The sequence below is a fragment of the Psittacula echo genome (assembly GCF_963264785.1).
Source record: "Psittacula echo genome assembly, chromosome: 1".
NCBI classification, from domain to species: Eukaryota; Metazoa; Chordata; class Aves; order Psittaciformes; family Psittacidae; genus Psittacula; species Psittacula echo.
Window position 1 is genome coordinate 42,572,386 of NC_137735.1, and position 16,286 is coordinate 42,588,671.

The 16,286-nt window shown below is 34.6% G+C and overlaps 1 protein-coding gene across 3 annotated transcripts in view; it reads left to right on the forward strand.

Moving 5' to 3' along the window:
* SPOCK3 (SPARC (osteonectin), cwcv and kazal like domains proteoglycan 3) overlaps positions 1-16,286 on the forward strand; it is a gene marked incomplete at its 5' end in the record, with an annotated part of 188,655 nt that overhangs the window by 66,415 nt on the left and 105,954 nt on the right. For 2 of the 3 annotated variants that reach the window (XM_080632378.1, XM_080632379.1), the window contains one exon: positions 7,013-7,058. The exons of the other annotated variant lie outside the window; for it this stretch is intronic. In XM_080632378.1, the coding sequence (XP_080488504.1) occupies positions 7,013-7,058 (46 nt within the window). The remainder of the gene's footprint in view (positions 1-7,012; positions 7,059-16,286) is intronic. 3 annotated transcript variants of the gene reach the window in all.

Here is a 16,286-nt window from a genome sequence, read left to right on the forward strand (position 1 = left end):
TGAAGGGGCATTTGAGGAAACTGAACAGCAGCCCTTCTAAACGGGCATGTGGAAGTCCCACAGGTGGCCTTCAATCTCACATGTACAGCCTGTTTTCAACTCTTCTCTCAGGTTTATTAGACTACAGATCCTGTCGTCTAACCTGTTTTAAAGCCCTCCTCACAAGTTGAATCTTGACAGCATAATAGGAACATGGTCAAAACTTTTTATATGTGTTTAAAGTGAAAAGATGGTTAATTTGATGGTTAATTTAATGGTTAATTTCCTTTTTATTCATGATGAGAAATGAGATGCACTTTTAAAGAGACAATGTTTTAAATTTTATTGGGATTTAGAAGCTTGCAGTGTTCATGTTTTGATGTTAATTCCTTTCTCTTCAAAATGTTTGTCAGTATTTTCTCAGTATTTCTGAATATAAGCTTTAGTAAGCATTTGGTATTTCTTGGCAAATGATTTCAATACTGTGCTATTCAGATGTGCTGTTAGTAATGCTGCTAGTACCAAAAAGCCTTCACAGAAATCTTACTGAATGAGATCTGTGAAATAGAGAGAGAGAGGGCTGAAAAGTGGTGGCGTTTAGCCCAGTCTCATCAATGCTACTAGAAGCGTGAGGCAAAGAAGGGGAGCGGGATATATATTGAGTGTGGGAAGCTGAGTGCCAGAGTTGCTGGAAGCAGCTATTGATTCTAATTGTGCTTTGCCAGTCCTGTGAATACAGGCCTCGAGGGTGGCATGGCTCAGGAGTCCGGAGCAGCAGTGGAAGCTGACATCAGCCTCCTTGGAGCATTGAAAAGCAAACTGGCATCCTTCCACATGTCACTCCAGTACCTCACTCAGGGAAGCTAGATGCCAAACAACAAGAAAGGAGTTGTGCAGCAAGCCTCAGTCTCGCCTACAGTCCTTGAGGTTTTTAACTACCAGAGAAGTAGTGCTGATCTTGCCTCTGTGGTGGTTCAGTATTCTGGTGTTTGTTTTCTCATATGAATTCTTTGGCTTACTAAACTGATTTTAAAGATTGACCAGTTCCCAGAAGTACTGGGTGTGGAGTGCACATTTATCTGTGTCTGAGGTACTTCATACACTGAACTACTTCTGCTGGTTTTTGTGAAACTAATTGTATTTCTAATGGGAGACAAACTGGGGAAAGGAGTCAATTGTGGCAGTAGTCACCTTTCTGCTAGCCTGTAAAAATCTTCTGAGTATTTTTTCTCATTTCTTCAGTCCAGGTAATAAATCTGGTTACTTGTTCCTTAAACTTTGATTTACTAAAGAAGGGCTCCTGCTCTGTGCCTCTTTTGAGTGTTGGAAAGGAATCTTCAAAGATGACTTCATGGGGAAGCATAAGAGGTATCTCAGCTGGTGAGAAGTGATGTATACTGTTGAGAAGAAACTATAGAGCCAAAAAAATCTGCTATACAGTCCCTGTACTCCCTAAACTAGTTCTCTTCCTAGTTTTACTTCATGTCCTCAAGCTATGTGGTGTCACATATGGTATGTTCATATTGTCCTACAGATTAAGCAACCTATTCAATGTGTCTGGGACAATTAGGAAAAAGTGCTCCAGAGCACATGGTCTGTCCAGGCTTCTTACCCTCACAGATGTTCTGAGACACATGAGATGCTGTGATAGTAAATAGAGTGCTGAGGAGTGTGGTAGCTACCTTATTCCCTTGAGTGTACAGTCCTGCAGTTAACTGGCTAAACTAATGCTCCACATTTATACAACAGTGTTTACAGGGCTTATGATAGATCAGATGTCTATGCAGGTCAGCAGAGATGAAAAGCAGCAGGTGAGTATTCACATGCTGCTGAAGAGCATATCTGTATCATGGATGAGGATTCCAGACTGGCTCAGATTTCAGGTTGAAGAATTTCCCAGTACACAAGCATCATGCATTGTCATGGTGCAACTTATCCTTCCCCAGTTATGGTTTATGTTTTGGGGTAGTACTCTCATTAGATGTAGCTGGAGTATCTTAGTTATTCTGTGTATGCTACCTGTGGCCCTCATTTGTTTGGGGGAACTGCAGAGTTAGGAGTGGTGGATTTTCCATACGATGGAAGCTTTCATGGTGTCTCATTCTTTAATTGCTGTAACATTTCCCTATGTGACCAGCAATTTATGGCTCTGCAGGGTAATGTCAATCTTGCTGGTGTTAGGCTGATGGTGCTAGAGCAAGATCTAAGTAGAAAAATACTTTCTGCACACTGTTGATGCTAACTTTCTTTTTCCAGCACTGCAATGAAGCTGGGACAGGTATTGGGTGACACTCCTATCAGAGCTATTTCAGTGAGACTTAGAACATAAATATGTGTTACAGAGTCACTGGGAAGGTTTGGTGCAGATGAGTCAAACACTTTGCTATTGGAGAGGTGGAAAGACGTGAAGGGGAGATAGCTTCGTGAGCTCAAGTCTGCTACAGAAGTGAGATGGGGGCAAGTGGAAAGCTGCAGTGTTGGGCTATTGGCTCAACTCATTTGGCTTGTTGAAATGGAGTCTGAAAATAGCATAACTACTGAATAGCAAAGACCTAGCCTAAAAGAGGTGAAGAGCTTTCAGATCTGACGAAAACCAGATGTATGTACTTGAGATGGAGATAGAAGAAATGGAGTAGAAAACTGATTAAGAGCTCCTTGAAATTAAAAACAGCATAATAGTCTTAAAGCTAATGGCAGCAAGGAAAAAATCTCAATCTAATATTGTGGGGTTTAAGTTATATTATGGAGCATGTGAAGCCTGAAATACTTCTGTTTCTGAGATTGTCAAAATAGGATTGCATGTATATCTACAAATTGGAACATGTAGCTATTTTTTGATAAAAAGATAAAAAACCCAAACCCTTTGTAGGAATAGAGAGGCCAGCAGTAAAATGTATTTTTTGCATCATGCTTAATCATTTAAAACTTGAGTGGAATTTTGTATGGGCAGAATTCAGTTTGGTATTGAATAAAGTTCAGGAAATCTTGTATCTTTCCTGCTTTAGTAACTGTTAGAAGTATCCTTTCTTAAAAGGGCATTATGTATGAATTGAACAGTTGCCTATTAGACTTTTCCCTAAATTGGTAGTTTGTAAGTCATACACTGTACAACCTGTTCTGTAGCAGTGAAGTTATATTTGGATAAAATACAAAGATATTTATAAATTTAGAAAACTGCTTCAATTTCAATGGATTCTCTGACATAAATCAGGTTTGCTTTTAATGTATAGGCTTTTAATGTATAGGCCATACTAGAGATGAAATGTGAACACGGAACAAGGGCTGGATTTTCTGTATCTGTGGGGGTTTTTTTCCAGGTCAATTTGGTCTGAAAATATTTGTGAGGAAACTGCCCTCCCAGCTTGAGAATACCTGCTGTTCTCTGAGTCAGACTCATTGTGTCTGCCATGTATCATTATGTTTAGCAATACAGATTTCTCTTGGATAATATCTAATGTCATGGCAGCCATATATGGCAGCATCTACAGAAAATGCTGCAGAGATTAATAAAATTCTATAACAAATGCTGTACACAAGACACAATAATATGATCCTATTCATTTCCTGTCTTGGAAGCTCAAAACTTCTGCTGCATAACTACATTTTCAGATACGATTTTTATTCAGTGAGCTTTTTTCTTTCTTTCTGTACTGTTTTTTAAGAATGAGAAGAGAATAATTCATATAGAAGAATATAGAACTCGAAAAAGAGCAATAGAAATGTTCAAGGCAAAATACTTATTTTTTCTAATATTATGTTTTTATTTATTTATTTTAATAGAACTTCTCTGACTAAACTGCTTTTGGTCATTTTGAATCCTTTTGTTAAGGCTGTCATAAAAAATATTTATTGGTCTGAAAGTGCATGTGTAATTGTAGCATGAATTTCAATACTTAGAAACAGTTCAACACTGACCTTGACTGAGCATAATGTTTAAACATGTATAATTTTAAAGCATGGATATTAAACTCATTGGAATCCATCATTCATGGCTTTATGTGTCTTTCAGACAGAGAGACTTGAAGGAATTATTGACATTTCATGTAGTTTCCAGTAGAGCAGTAAGGATGAATTTTCTATTTCAAATGCATGTATACCTTTAGCTAGAAAATGTTAAAAAAGCAGTATGGCTACTGTGACAGATCTGAGACTTTATTCTGTGTATTTTTACAGTCTGACCATTAACATGCTCAGGGCAAAGGCAATGAAGCCCCTGAAGAAAATCAGATGTCATAGGCTCTGTCCTGAGACATTGCTTTTGCATTTATAGATACTTTGGCTGGAGCTGTGATGTTACTCAGCCTCAACTGTGTATTTGTTCATTCTGTCTTTAATTTTATATTAAAATTAGGAAAATTGAGGCTTTGTAAATTACATAATCATCTTGACATTCTCAAGAGGATATTGAACATTATAATAATCAAACTCTTACTGACTGAAGATCAGGAAAGGTCTGAATGTAATAGGAAGCCAGATTTTTATACGTGTAGTAGGTTAAATAGCTTTAGAAATATTTGTAAAATTGTAGAACTGCAATTTATTGAAGCAATTTCCTACTTAATCTGAGAATCAAGCAACTATTTTATGTTGATGTTAGGGGCACATAAAGATTTTAACATACCCAGTAATGGACTTTCTTCAAGTAACAGTTGAATTGAAAAATTAATTCTTAGAAAAATCAGTATAGATATATATGGTATATGGATATATGTGTTTTGGATTAAAGATAGAAAGTTAAGATTTAAAATTTAAGATCCATTCAAACCATAGTACAATTTAAAAAACCCGAACAAAACAAAACCCAGAACACTCCACCCAGCCTAAAAAAAAAAAAATAGAGGTGTAGCCTGAATGGCGAGAGGACTACAGAACAAAATAATGTACAGTGTTGTGTGTAGATGTGTTGTTCCATTTCATCTTGAATGATCTGTGTAATTCTAGTCATACTTTTCTAAAAAAAATAGACTTGGGAAAGATTGAGGAAAGGGTTAAAGGAATGATATGGAGTGGCTTTGTAGTCAGAAGCTGGTCATCTAAGACTTATTTCTAGAAAAGCCTGAGGGATGTTGTGTTTGGGATCTGTGAAGTTCTCTGCAGTATAGAGATGAACAAGAATTTATTTATTGTCTGATTAGTTTGAGGCCAAATTGAGAATGTGTAATTTATACAAGCAGCCCCACTCCTATGTTCTTCCTTAAGCATAATGCTGGATGCCTTGTTTTAGAATGACTGCTGTTTTGTTCTAATAGCTTTTTTATTGAATTAACTAGGTTGGAAAAGACCTTTAAGACCATCAAGTCCAGCCATTCACCCATGACTGCCGACTCCACCACTAAAGCATGTCACTAAGGGCCTCATCTACATGGTTTTTGAACACTTCCAGGGACAGTGATTCCAATGCTTCCTTGGGCATCCTAATATGTTCTAGTTATTCTAAATTTTCACCATTTTAAAAATAAGCATATTGTCTGGATATGCTTGTTGTGGGTGAACGTTACTGGTTTAGTAGAAATGGAAAGGCAATCTGGCACCTCTGTGTTTTTTCAAGAACTGAAATTTTTGCCAGTGATATGATGTGGTTCATGGAATGAACAGCATTGCATTAATGCTGTCTCAAACCTCTTCAGAACACCACTGTAGGAATAATGTCTCCATAGTTACTATTAGGAGGGATACAATTGGAAAACTCTGCCATAATTGTAATTTCTGCTTCTCTCTTGCGTAATTAAAAAAAAATATAGATTGTTAATCTGTGCCACATCAGAGTAGAGGAATGCTTACGTATTGCTACAGAACTGTGGTTCTACTTTGCACTTCCAGATTCTGCTCATTTCTTTTTTCCTCTTTCAAAGCACACATTTCCATGACATTTATGCTAATAATCATGGAAATACAATTTAGGTTGCAACCACTCCTTCCCCTTTACCCCCACCTCATCCCCTTTGCGGTAAGACTGTTGAACTACTAAAACCCAGAGAGGATTTTGTTCCTGTAAAGATGTGCTTGATGCTTGATTGTTCTGAAGTTGTGATTATGTGGCTTTGACAACTCTATGAGACTCGCATTTTCCCAGTAGTTGCAATTTATTAGAAATTGAGTTTATTTGTGGTGGTTTTGGTGATATTTTAGCAAGTGGGGTGGAACTGCTGGATGTGACAATACACCCAATGCAGTTTGTGAACCTTGATTTATGCAGACATTAAAATGTCTGGTACAGTCTTTTAAATGTTTTATTCTAGAGAATAGGGAGTTAAATTAAGACATAATAAATAATTCTAGCAATTTTTCTGCTCCACCTGTTATCTGAGGTGTGCAGATTGTTTTATTTACATCAGCTCTGAATCTGTAGTTAATAAAATTTCTTAAAAATCTTGAAAGCAATTCATTTAATTCAAGTTCTTCCTTCTTGAAATTGTAGTCTAATATAGCTGATGACATAATTAGGAGGATATTTTATGTTTAGGAAAATGATTTGTAGAAAACAGAGCTAATTAGACTTACTTAATGACAGTTCTGATTGATGCAGTTGAAAACTACATGGCAGAATATTTATTTTTCTAAAATTCATGTATCATTCTTTAAAACATAGCTATATTTTATTGATGGCTATTTTGGAGCTTTGGTTTTTGAAAAATCATTCATGGAAAATGTAATTAAGTTAATCAGTGTCTTAGAACTTAAAGTACAGGAAAACTACTGTAAGATTTTAAAAGCAGTGTTAGAAACATGACCTATGTAAGTACTGTGAGAAATATTTTTCTATTTTAAGTGCTAGAAAGTAACATTAAATAGCGTTTGTACTTAATGAGTACAAATGCCTCTGAATGACATTGTTTTATTCTCTGAGTGATTTGTCCCATTATGATGACTGTAATCTTTTTCTCTCCCCCCTTTTTTTTTTTTCTTAACTGCTTGCCTTTTCTAGGAAGTAGAGGTTGGTATACATCTTATGTCTTTCATTATTCTGTGAGTTTTTCATGTGTACATTGAGTCTTTATATTTTACTAAATGTAGGTTGTTTCTCCCTCTCCAGGATGATTATTTCCGTACATGGAGTCCTGGTAAACCATTTGATCAAGGTAAGATTCTGCTACTAGTTATTTTGTATGGTATGAAATTTGAAGTATTGCCAATTATGCTCCTGTTCTTGAAAATTCTGTAAATCTGTGTCATTTTCTCCCTCTTCAAATACTTGATTTAAAGAGAGCCAGAAATTCAGCCTAATCCTGAACTTGTATCTGTGATTTTTTGCAAGCCTTCATTGATTAGAAGAGCATTATGGGAGAGCAAATGGGAGCATTAGGAAGCTCCCAAAGTAGCTTAAAGTTTCGCTTATACAAACTTGGGGTTTGGGAGATTTTGTTTTGGTTTATTTGCATTGCTATTTTTCCAGTAGGGCATTTGAAGAAAAACAGGCATGTAATCTGATATTTGTCTTTTGCAGTTAAAAAAAAAAAATTAAGATGTTGAAAGTCTCTTTTTATAGCTTTCTGATAAGCCAAGATCTAGAAAAAACAGTTTTGGAAGTCTCTGTCATGTTCAAGTGATCTGTCTTGAGGTAAAGCACAGATGGAGCTTTGAGAATGCTACAGCCTTAGAATCATCTGAGCAACCGCAGCAAATTCGCACATTAAACATTCTCTCCCCAGGCACTGGAACTTAATGTTTACTGTCAATATAATCCACTTCATGTATGTTGTTTCAAAGTGTATGACTACTGTTGTGAAACTACTGAGACTCTGGATACATTTTTATTTTTTGTAATTGCTACAAGGAGCTGTTCAGTGTCTTTGTCTTTTCTAATAATACTGGTGACACAAATGTAATGGAGAAACAATTTAGGGGCTTGTACACAAGAGACTGAGATTAAAATATGTTGCAAAAATAAAGTTTACTCAATTTAAGGAAATTCTTCCATAGGGGATACTGAATTTGAAGAGAGATTTATGATGAATTATATTGTATTGCAACCACATCTCTTGAAGATGGACTTTCCACTACATTCTATGCCTTTGTCACTTTAATTCAGGATTGCTGTAGTAAGCCTGTGAAAGGAAATGCCTTAATTTCTTAAATGGATGCCCCTGGCTTGTTTTGCCAGTTAGTGGGAGACAGGAGTAGTCACAGTTGTTTTCAGTGATGATTCTCTTCTGGTATGGTGGAAATTTGTAAATATTTAGATCTATGGCAGCCTGAATATTTTAGAACGTGACAATTTTGCAGATCATGTGTTTTTCCTCGTTATATTCTAGTACATTAGGAAAAGTCCTTGACTTAAGTCAAGGAGTTCTGTGACTCCTCAGAGAACAATATTCCTTTCTTTTGCTAAAGTACCTCATCTAAGAAGCAGGCTTATCACTTCACTACAAAGAACCTTTAGTCTATTCCCTTTCTTCTTTGTTTTTTGATAAAATAAGTTTTTAATATGGGAACTACAATAGGTTGTACTTTAATGACTCACTGGTGGCAAAATTTTTCATCAGAAGCCATTGAATTGAATACACTGTAAATTTTGCTCAGGGTCTTAATTTGGCAGTCATATAGAGAATGTTGGGTATTTTTACTTCCCAGTGCTTTTCAGTATTCCTGCAATAATGGCTACAGTTTTTGTATGTAATTTAGCAATGATATTGACTAGAGCTATATGTCAAAAGATTTACGGTTTCTCAAGTATTAGACATTTTTTAGATTGATTGACATCCAGATATTCTTTATTAATCAAAGACTTGTATGTTGTTGTTATTCTATTAAAAGGCTGTAAGAACATTACTGACTAGATTTGAAAGACATACTAAAAGGTAGAAAAAAGTTTCCCAGTCAACATCTTGGCAGAATTGGCTTCCTCTTACTTTTAAGTAAAATGGGAAATGATCTTTTTTAAACATAGCAAAATATTCCTGAGAATAAAATATAACTATGGAAGTACCATGTACCTGTTAATACATTCAAGTCTCTCTCATCAGATGGAAAAAGTGATCATGGGTGTTATTTTGTAAGAAGAACCATTCATACTTAAAAGCATGGCAATCTTGCAAATGTCAGTTCCTTAGAAGTGATTGTAATCTTCACTATTTACTGAAGAAATCAAATCTTTTATGATTCTCTGTGTTTGCCAGTAAAAGACATACAGCAGTGACAATCTCAACACATTTTTTTCCTCATGTTACTTAAGATGGGAAAAAGTGAGAGTTGGTAGACTATAACAACTAAGTTTTAGGTGTACATTCTGATTGTCTCTGTAAATGTCATTCTATGAAAACACGAAACTCCTAAGTGAAGGACATATTTTTAAAATGCAGACATAAACTTGTGGAAAGAGACTAAAGTTGTTCACTAAAAATGTTTAAACAAGAGCAGTAGCAACTTCTCATGTGTGTTGTGTTAAGGTTTGTAATAATACTGCTAAAGATACATGCAGATAAGTTCTTCCAGGAGAGAAATAATTAATATCCTTAATTTATCAGTGTGTTATTTCTTTTATTTGTCAATATTTGTCTTTTCAGAAAAATTGTGCATAAATCTGTGAACGTACAGAATAAGCAAGGAATCTTTTTGGCATTAAAAGATCTGAAGTCCAAGTCTACTAGATGTCATATTTTTTCTATTTAAAAAGAAACCAATGGATCATAGGAATTACTAGTGCTTTTACAGAAATATTTTTCTTTGTTTATTTAAATTATAGGAGCTTTACATGATGAGATTACAAATAGCTGGAAGTTTTGAAATCTATATATGAACAAATATGAAGACCTTTAAACTGCATAAATGCCAGGTGACTACCTGTAATAAAGGTGGTGGTAGAATCTTTAGCTTTATGTCTGTGTTTTCAGATTGTTAGTTGTCATTTAAAAATACTCTTACCCCTATTTCACCCCTTGTCTTTTAGGCTGTTGTATAGGTACCTGTTACAGTTGTAACTCCTTTTTGATATTAGTAGTCAGACAAATGGGTTCTCATTATTATGTTTATTATGTTCTCATTTATTATGTTATGTATACATATTCTGCTCAAAATCAGCAATATATGGGGACCTTCAAACTGTTTTCAGCCAACATCCGTATTAACTTGGTAGTGTTTTTGAGGAACCAGTGCTTGCCATACAGACGTATCTTTGAGGTCTACACATAGTTATTATTTTCCTAAGATTTATATGACTATTAAAACCTTTCCTAAGATTTTTGTAATTTACTATATATGGATAGTATAACTTTTTATTTTTTTTTAAATGCATCCTTAATCTGAATGCAAATCTTAATGCTAATTTTTTTTTTTTTTTAATATTTGAAAAGTCAGTAGTTCAGTGAATCAATAGTTGTGCATATGATACCGAGTATCTTAATAGTATCTTAATTCACTCCTCTATAATTTGGTGTATTTTTAAAGGCATTCTTACATTGATATGGCTAAGTATGTAAAAATTGCTCATGTAGAAAGATCTGTGTAATTCCTTGAGTATTGGTGAGAGTAGTTATATGGAAATATATCTCCAAGCATTCCAGGAGGTTAGCTCTTACTCTGAAAATATATAGTAATGTTTACTCCTGGGCTATAAAATTTAAGTTATTTTAAAAGATGGAAAATATTATGATTTGCAGTGCAATCCCCCAGTGCTGTTCCTTAAAGCAACATCTGACATTTGTGCAAATGTTCCTGTTGAACTCGTTTCCATATATACATCTAAGATAGAAAAAAGTTTTTAAATATTTTGACTGTATGATATACACACACACATAAGTGTTTTTATTTTTCTATAAACACCACAGTGTGAATTCTTAATAAGCAATCATGTGCAGCAGATATTATTGTTGGAATAAATCAGAATGTTCTATTAATCATACTTAGTTCTAAAATGCAATTTTTGTATTTTGAGTGGTTTTAGAAACAAGCAATTAGGATGTTTTGTGTTTTGGACTATTCCAAGTTGAACATTTTAGTACCTTTAATGTGTGTTTTATCAATGTTTTCTCAGTTTAAAAGGAAACAACAATACTTGCTAACATGTTTTCTTCACGTAACACTTTTACCCCATGCAAAAATGTATGGAATGCTTAGGTACATTTTATTTTTAGACTACAGATGGTAGCAGAGCTTGGAGGGTATAGCTATTGAATAAAATTGCATACACAAAGACACTGGTGTACTATTTTAAAGTGGAAAGGATGTTTTCCTTTGCTCAATAGAAATACCTTGGAGGAATAGTGGAGTATTTTCATGTAATGGAAAAAATATGAGATGACATTTCCATGGAGGATGAACACCCTGAAGGTATAGTTGGTTTGTGGATATATTAATAACATTTCTTGTAAACCATTCCGCTGAATTATTTTTGGCTTTTATAGTATCTGGTTATATTATACGTCTGTTTACAGCAGAGGTATTGTAGCTACCATTTTACAACAGAAATAGATTCTGAAATGATTTCAAACACTTTTGAGTCCTTTGCCTTTTAGCTCTTTGTGTTTCATCTACTTAGTTCTGTAATAATTTGAGTAACTAAGGATATGCAAATACGTGCAAACAGTTCTCTGTAATTTGTGAGTACATTTCTGTACTATGAACTGAAACGATTTAGAGTCATATTCAATAAAATCATTTGAATCACTCATTTGCAAGCCTTGGGAGGTCTTAAGGGAGTTTAATAAAGATCCATTAGTTGAAGACTGTGAAAACAGTCATGCAGATTTAACCTTGCTGCATTTGATGTGTGCAGTCATGATCTAGTTTTTATAGCAAAGCTGTGAATATTTTTTAAACTAGAAATATATATCCATAACTTTCAAGTTAAAATTCAGTACTTTGCAATTAAGATGTAATCAATATAACTTTAAATACAGTTTAGTCTTAATAGTAAATAATCATGAAATAGAAACAGCTTTTCAGTTCTGTTCTTTTTGAAATTCATAGTGTCCTCCAATAAAGATGCTGTATCTTCACTTAAGGCAACATTTTAATCTGGTGAATAGTTTCCAGTTTCAGGTATTTGGGTATGTTTAAGAATCCTGTTCACTGAGAAAATGCACCAAATCCTGTGTTAAACAGATTCCCACTGCTTTTTATTACTTTCAGCAAGCCCTTGCCTGAAAAGATCTTTTCTAGATGTCTGAGGAAACCTTTAGTGGGTGGGGTTTTTTGTTCATTATCAGATGTTGTGCTTTAGTGGTTCTTTTATTATTTCTCTTTAATAAATTTCACTACTGCGACATACTCTGGAACTGCCTTGTCCTGTCTGGTTCACAGTCTTTTCTTCTAACTCAGATTCCCTGGGTAGTACACATCTGCTTTTTAAATTATGGATCTTAAATTGTTTCAGAATTTATTTATGTGGAATCATTGAATGGATTCTAAATTCTTAGAGCTATTTTAAGAATGACTATATAAACATTTTTAGTGAGGCTAAACCCAGTCCATAATAGGAGATTTTGCTTGTCTTCAGTAACAATTCAACCCCTCATTCCTGCTCCCCTGCCACCCTTGCTTTATGTCTTCCCTTTAGGTCTCTACAGTCACCAAATCTTGAATTGTCATAAGATAAATTAAAAGGGTTTTTTTATTTTTGTTTTTCAACTGGCTAAATAATGGATTTTGGTAGCCATTCAGACCTACAAATAGTTATGTCAGAAAAGCAGAACTTTGGCATGAGGCTACAATGACTGGCTGGAGGTGGAGCGCCAGAGCTTTTTAAACTGGCAGCATGTTGAGCAAAGGGTGTGTGGAACTGTTCCTTTGCATTTCACAAATGTGCTGAAGTTTAGTCCTGCAAATAGCTTAAGTTTTAAAGTCCTCCTACTTCTGTCTTCTGTGCTGGGATGTCCTGGTTAACCGTCTCGAGTTCCTGAGGACTGTGTGCTTGGATATGTTTTGGTGTGTACTAGGACTGCTGCCTCTTTACAGGTTTACTTAATTGCCTAATGAACTTTCCTGTGTTTGCCACAGGAATTCAATAAGAAAGCTTGTAAAATAGCTAACAGAGGTAGTTATTAAGAATATGAAATCTGAAATCACACATTACTATTTAGTGGTGAGGGAAAAAGAAATACCTTAATAAATCCCTGAAACATAACCAACCAAATAAAGAATGTAAAGAAGAAAAAAAGACTGCACAGTTTTCTTCCTTGGATAGAGGAATGAAAGTTCTTAAAGCACATTTTAAATGTTGAAATCTGACTGTTGGAAACAATTTCATTTTTTTTAACCTCGTCATATTTAAAAACCTGTTTTCTTAGTTAATTTCTTAACTAAGATGTTCCTTGTCTGTTTCTGTAATCCTTTTTATCTCTGATTGACTTATACATAACTCTTTAGTAATTTTTAATTTACAGTGTGTAAAGAACATACATCCTAGGACATGTAAGTTGTAGTGTGGCGCTGGCTTATAAAGTTACTGTTAGTAGCCTCTGCATTGTTCTTGCACTTAGATGAACAGGATTGTGAGAGAATGGTAAGATTTCAGGGTTGTGCCTGAAGTTCTTATGTAATTAACACTCAGTGTTTAAGAAATCTGGAGTCAATAATTGTTCTTAAAATCTTGATAGAAAAGTTTTAGATTCCTGTTTCACTCACTCCCCCAGCCATACTCACATCCTTGCCCGAAACCTGAGTAAATAATTAGGATTAAGTATAAACTTCTTTCAGTTGAAAACTCTGCTAGGGAAGCTGCTGCTTGTGGTAGTGTAATGTTTGTTAATTTTGAAAGATTTCAAATGAGAGTTTAATATTAAAGATATCACAACATTTGATAAGCATCAGTACATGAAGATTCCATGTTAACTAACTATATCAGCTGAGTGTTTATGTGATCTGCCTTGCTCTCCTCCTTTCTGTTTCTGGAAACTGTGGTGCTGGGATTCTGCTCATTTCTCTAGATCAGTGCTTTTCTCAATGAGAAATTCTGCTTTAGGAGGTCAGAATCACCATCTTTCGAAATGGAGAAGTAAAGGCACTTCAGGTATCTTCAGGAATTGTGCATTTACCGGAGCAGGCAGTATGAGTAATTTCCTTCTAGGTGTCTGTCTGCCTAAGGTTATAACCAAGGCATTTGACCTAATTATTGGTATTTTAGTTAAAACCTATGGATGATTTACATTTTTGTCCCCCATGATCAAATGTGAAAACTTTGTAGGCAAAGTTGTCAGAATTGCCTTTTAAACTAGAGGAATTAAACCACTCATGGGATACCTAAAAAACAGAGCTTAAGTTTTGGTAAGTGTAGTAAAGCAAAACGGTTTTTTATCTTGCCCATCAGAAATGAATCACAAACATTGGAGGCAGGAAATAGAATCTAAGTCTGAAAATTTTGTCCTTAAGCTTTTTCCTCTTTCATTTTATTGGGAATGGAATATTAGGAACATGGCAGAATGCACTCAGCAGATTGTGAAATAATGGTTAGTTACTGTGGATTCTGCCACAGAGCTCCTGTTAAGAGGATTCCTATGCTGTGTCTTGCTGATCTTGATTTTCTATTATATTCCAAATAAAAATAATAAAAATTATGTTCTGGCTAATGTCAGTTTCTTGGAGTGCTGGCTGTAAATTAACTTAAAAAAGAGATGATAGAAAGCTTTGCTAAATTGCTTATCCAAATTTAAATTATAAATAAATAGGTACATTAGTAATAATTGAATAATTTTTTTAAAATATTAATTGCTTCTTTAGCATGTGAAGATAACAAGTCCATATCCATCTATGAAGTCACCAGGTGATCTTAACGCTGTTCCATATTTTTCCAGCAGAGCAAATTACTTTTCATTTACAAGTTCTTAGAGAAATAATAGATGAGAGAAAGTATTTTATACTTTTGTAATACTTGTCATGACAATGCTGTTTTTTCTGCTTGTTAAAATTTAATTAACACAACATTTGATAGTATTTTAGGCAAGTATATGAACAAATGTAAAGTAGGCATATAGGCAAATAACCTGTAGCAAGCGCACTTTTCTGAATATCAGGAGCTAAATAAAGCTGAATATTACCAAGTCAATGAAGCTAAGATCGTACTTGCATCTTTAGAAGCTGGTTGTATCTTTCCAGGAAGTCAGCTGATACATTATAGCTGCTAATAAAGAACTGATTTCTGGCAAGCCTTAAATACACGTTACTTATGTCTAGTCTCCTCACCATAGCGGAAACAATCATCTGTTTTTAATGGTGATATAATTATGCTGTACAATCTACATTTTCACTTCATTTATGGAGAAAAAGGCCTCTAGCCTTCATAATTATGAGATATTTTAGTGGATGTGAATCAGATGAAAACTCAGATTGATGTCTGTTTCATACTGAGGAAAATAGCTCTGAGGGATACATAAATGGCTGCACATTGTGTGAACGTTGTACAGTTTCATAGTGGCGTATTTTAGCAGAAATGGAAAGGAATGTGTGTTGTTGTCAATGCAAGTCTGAGTGAGCTCAGGTAAAGCAGGCATGTTTTGTCAGGGGTTTTTAGAGGATGCAGTGAGGAATTAAAGTCTCAGTGCCATGTATTTCCAGAGTTAACTGAGTTACATGCTTAGATGAAATCCATAGTACTTTCCCAAGAATAAATTTATGCATTTTCACAGTAGTCTAAGATATTTATGACACCACGTAGAGACTGGGTATATATAGTCAGATATGTCCCTGTATTGTAAGAGAAGTCCACTTCTTCCCCAGAATTAAAAACTTCGGAGTATGGTTTTAGAAGATGTTTTTCTTGTGGTTTAGTCTTCATTTTCAATGAAAATTTTCCATTTGTCTGTTCCAAGTATGAAGTAAAACAGGCTTTAAAAAAAGGCAAGCCATTTCCGTGCTTTCATAAATATCTAATTTTTTTAGTCCTTTCAAAGTTGAGAAAATCACTAATGCAATTCATAAGTTCACCGATTTTAAAAAGCAAATTAAAAATTAAAAAACGTGACATTGTGCAAAATGGATTAATAAAATTTGGATCCTGTGTACTTCACAGCATAGGGTTGACTACAGCATGTGATACTGAAAGAATAAAGAGAAAGGCCTGCACTGCTTTTCAAAGTTCCTAACAACATTTCTGTCTGTATTTTATCTTTTTGCTAAGCTATAGTGTCAGTCTAGGCAGAATTGACCCCTCAGGTAGTTGACATTTTCACATTCCAAAATTCTGTATCTATTTGGTTTCTCCCTTGCTGTTATAAGATATGGCAACTGTTCAAAAAATGTGTCCAAAACCATACATTCTCCTGTGACTTCTGCATCACTAAAACTGGTAATGAAGAAATTTTTACAAAAATGTATGGGAAAAATGGAGGCCATATATCACAATTAAGGTGACATATAAAGACTTCTGTAGCTGACAG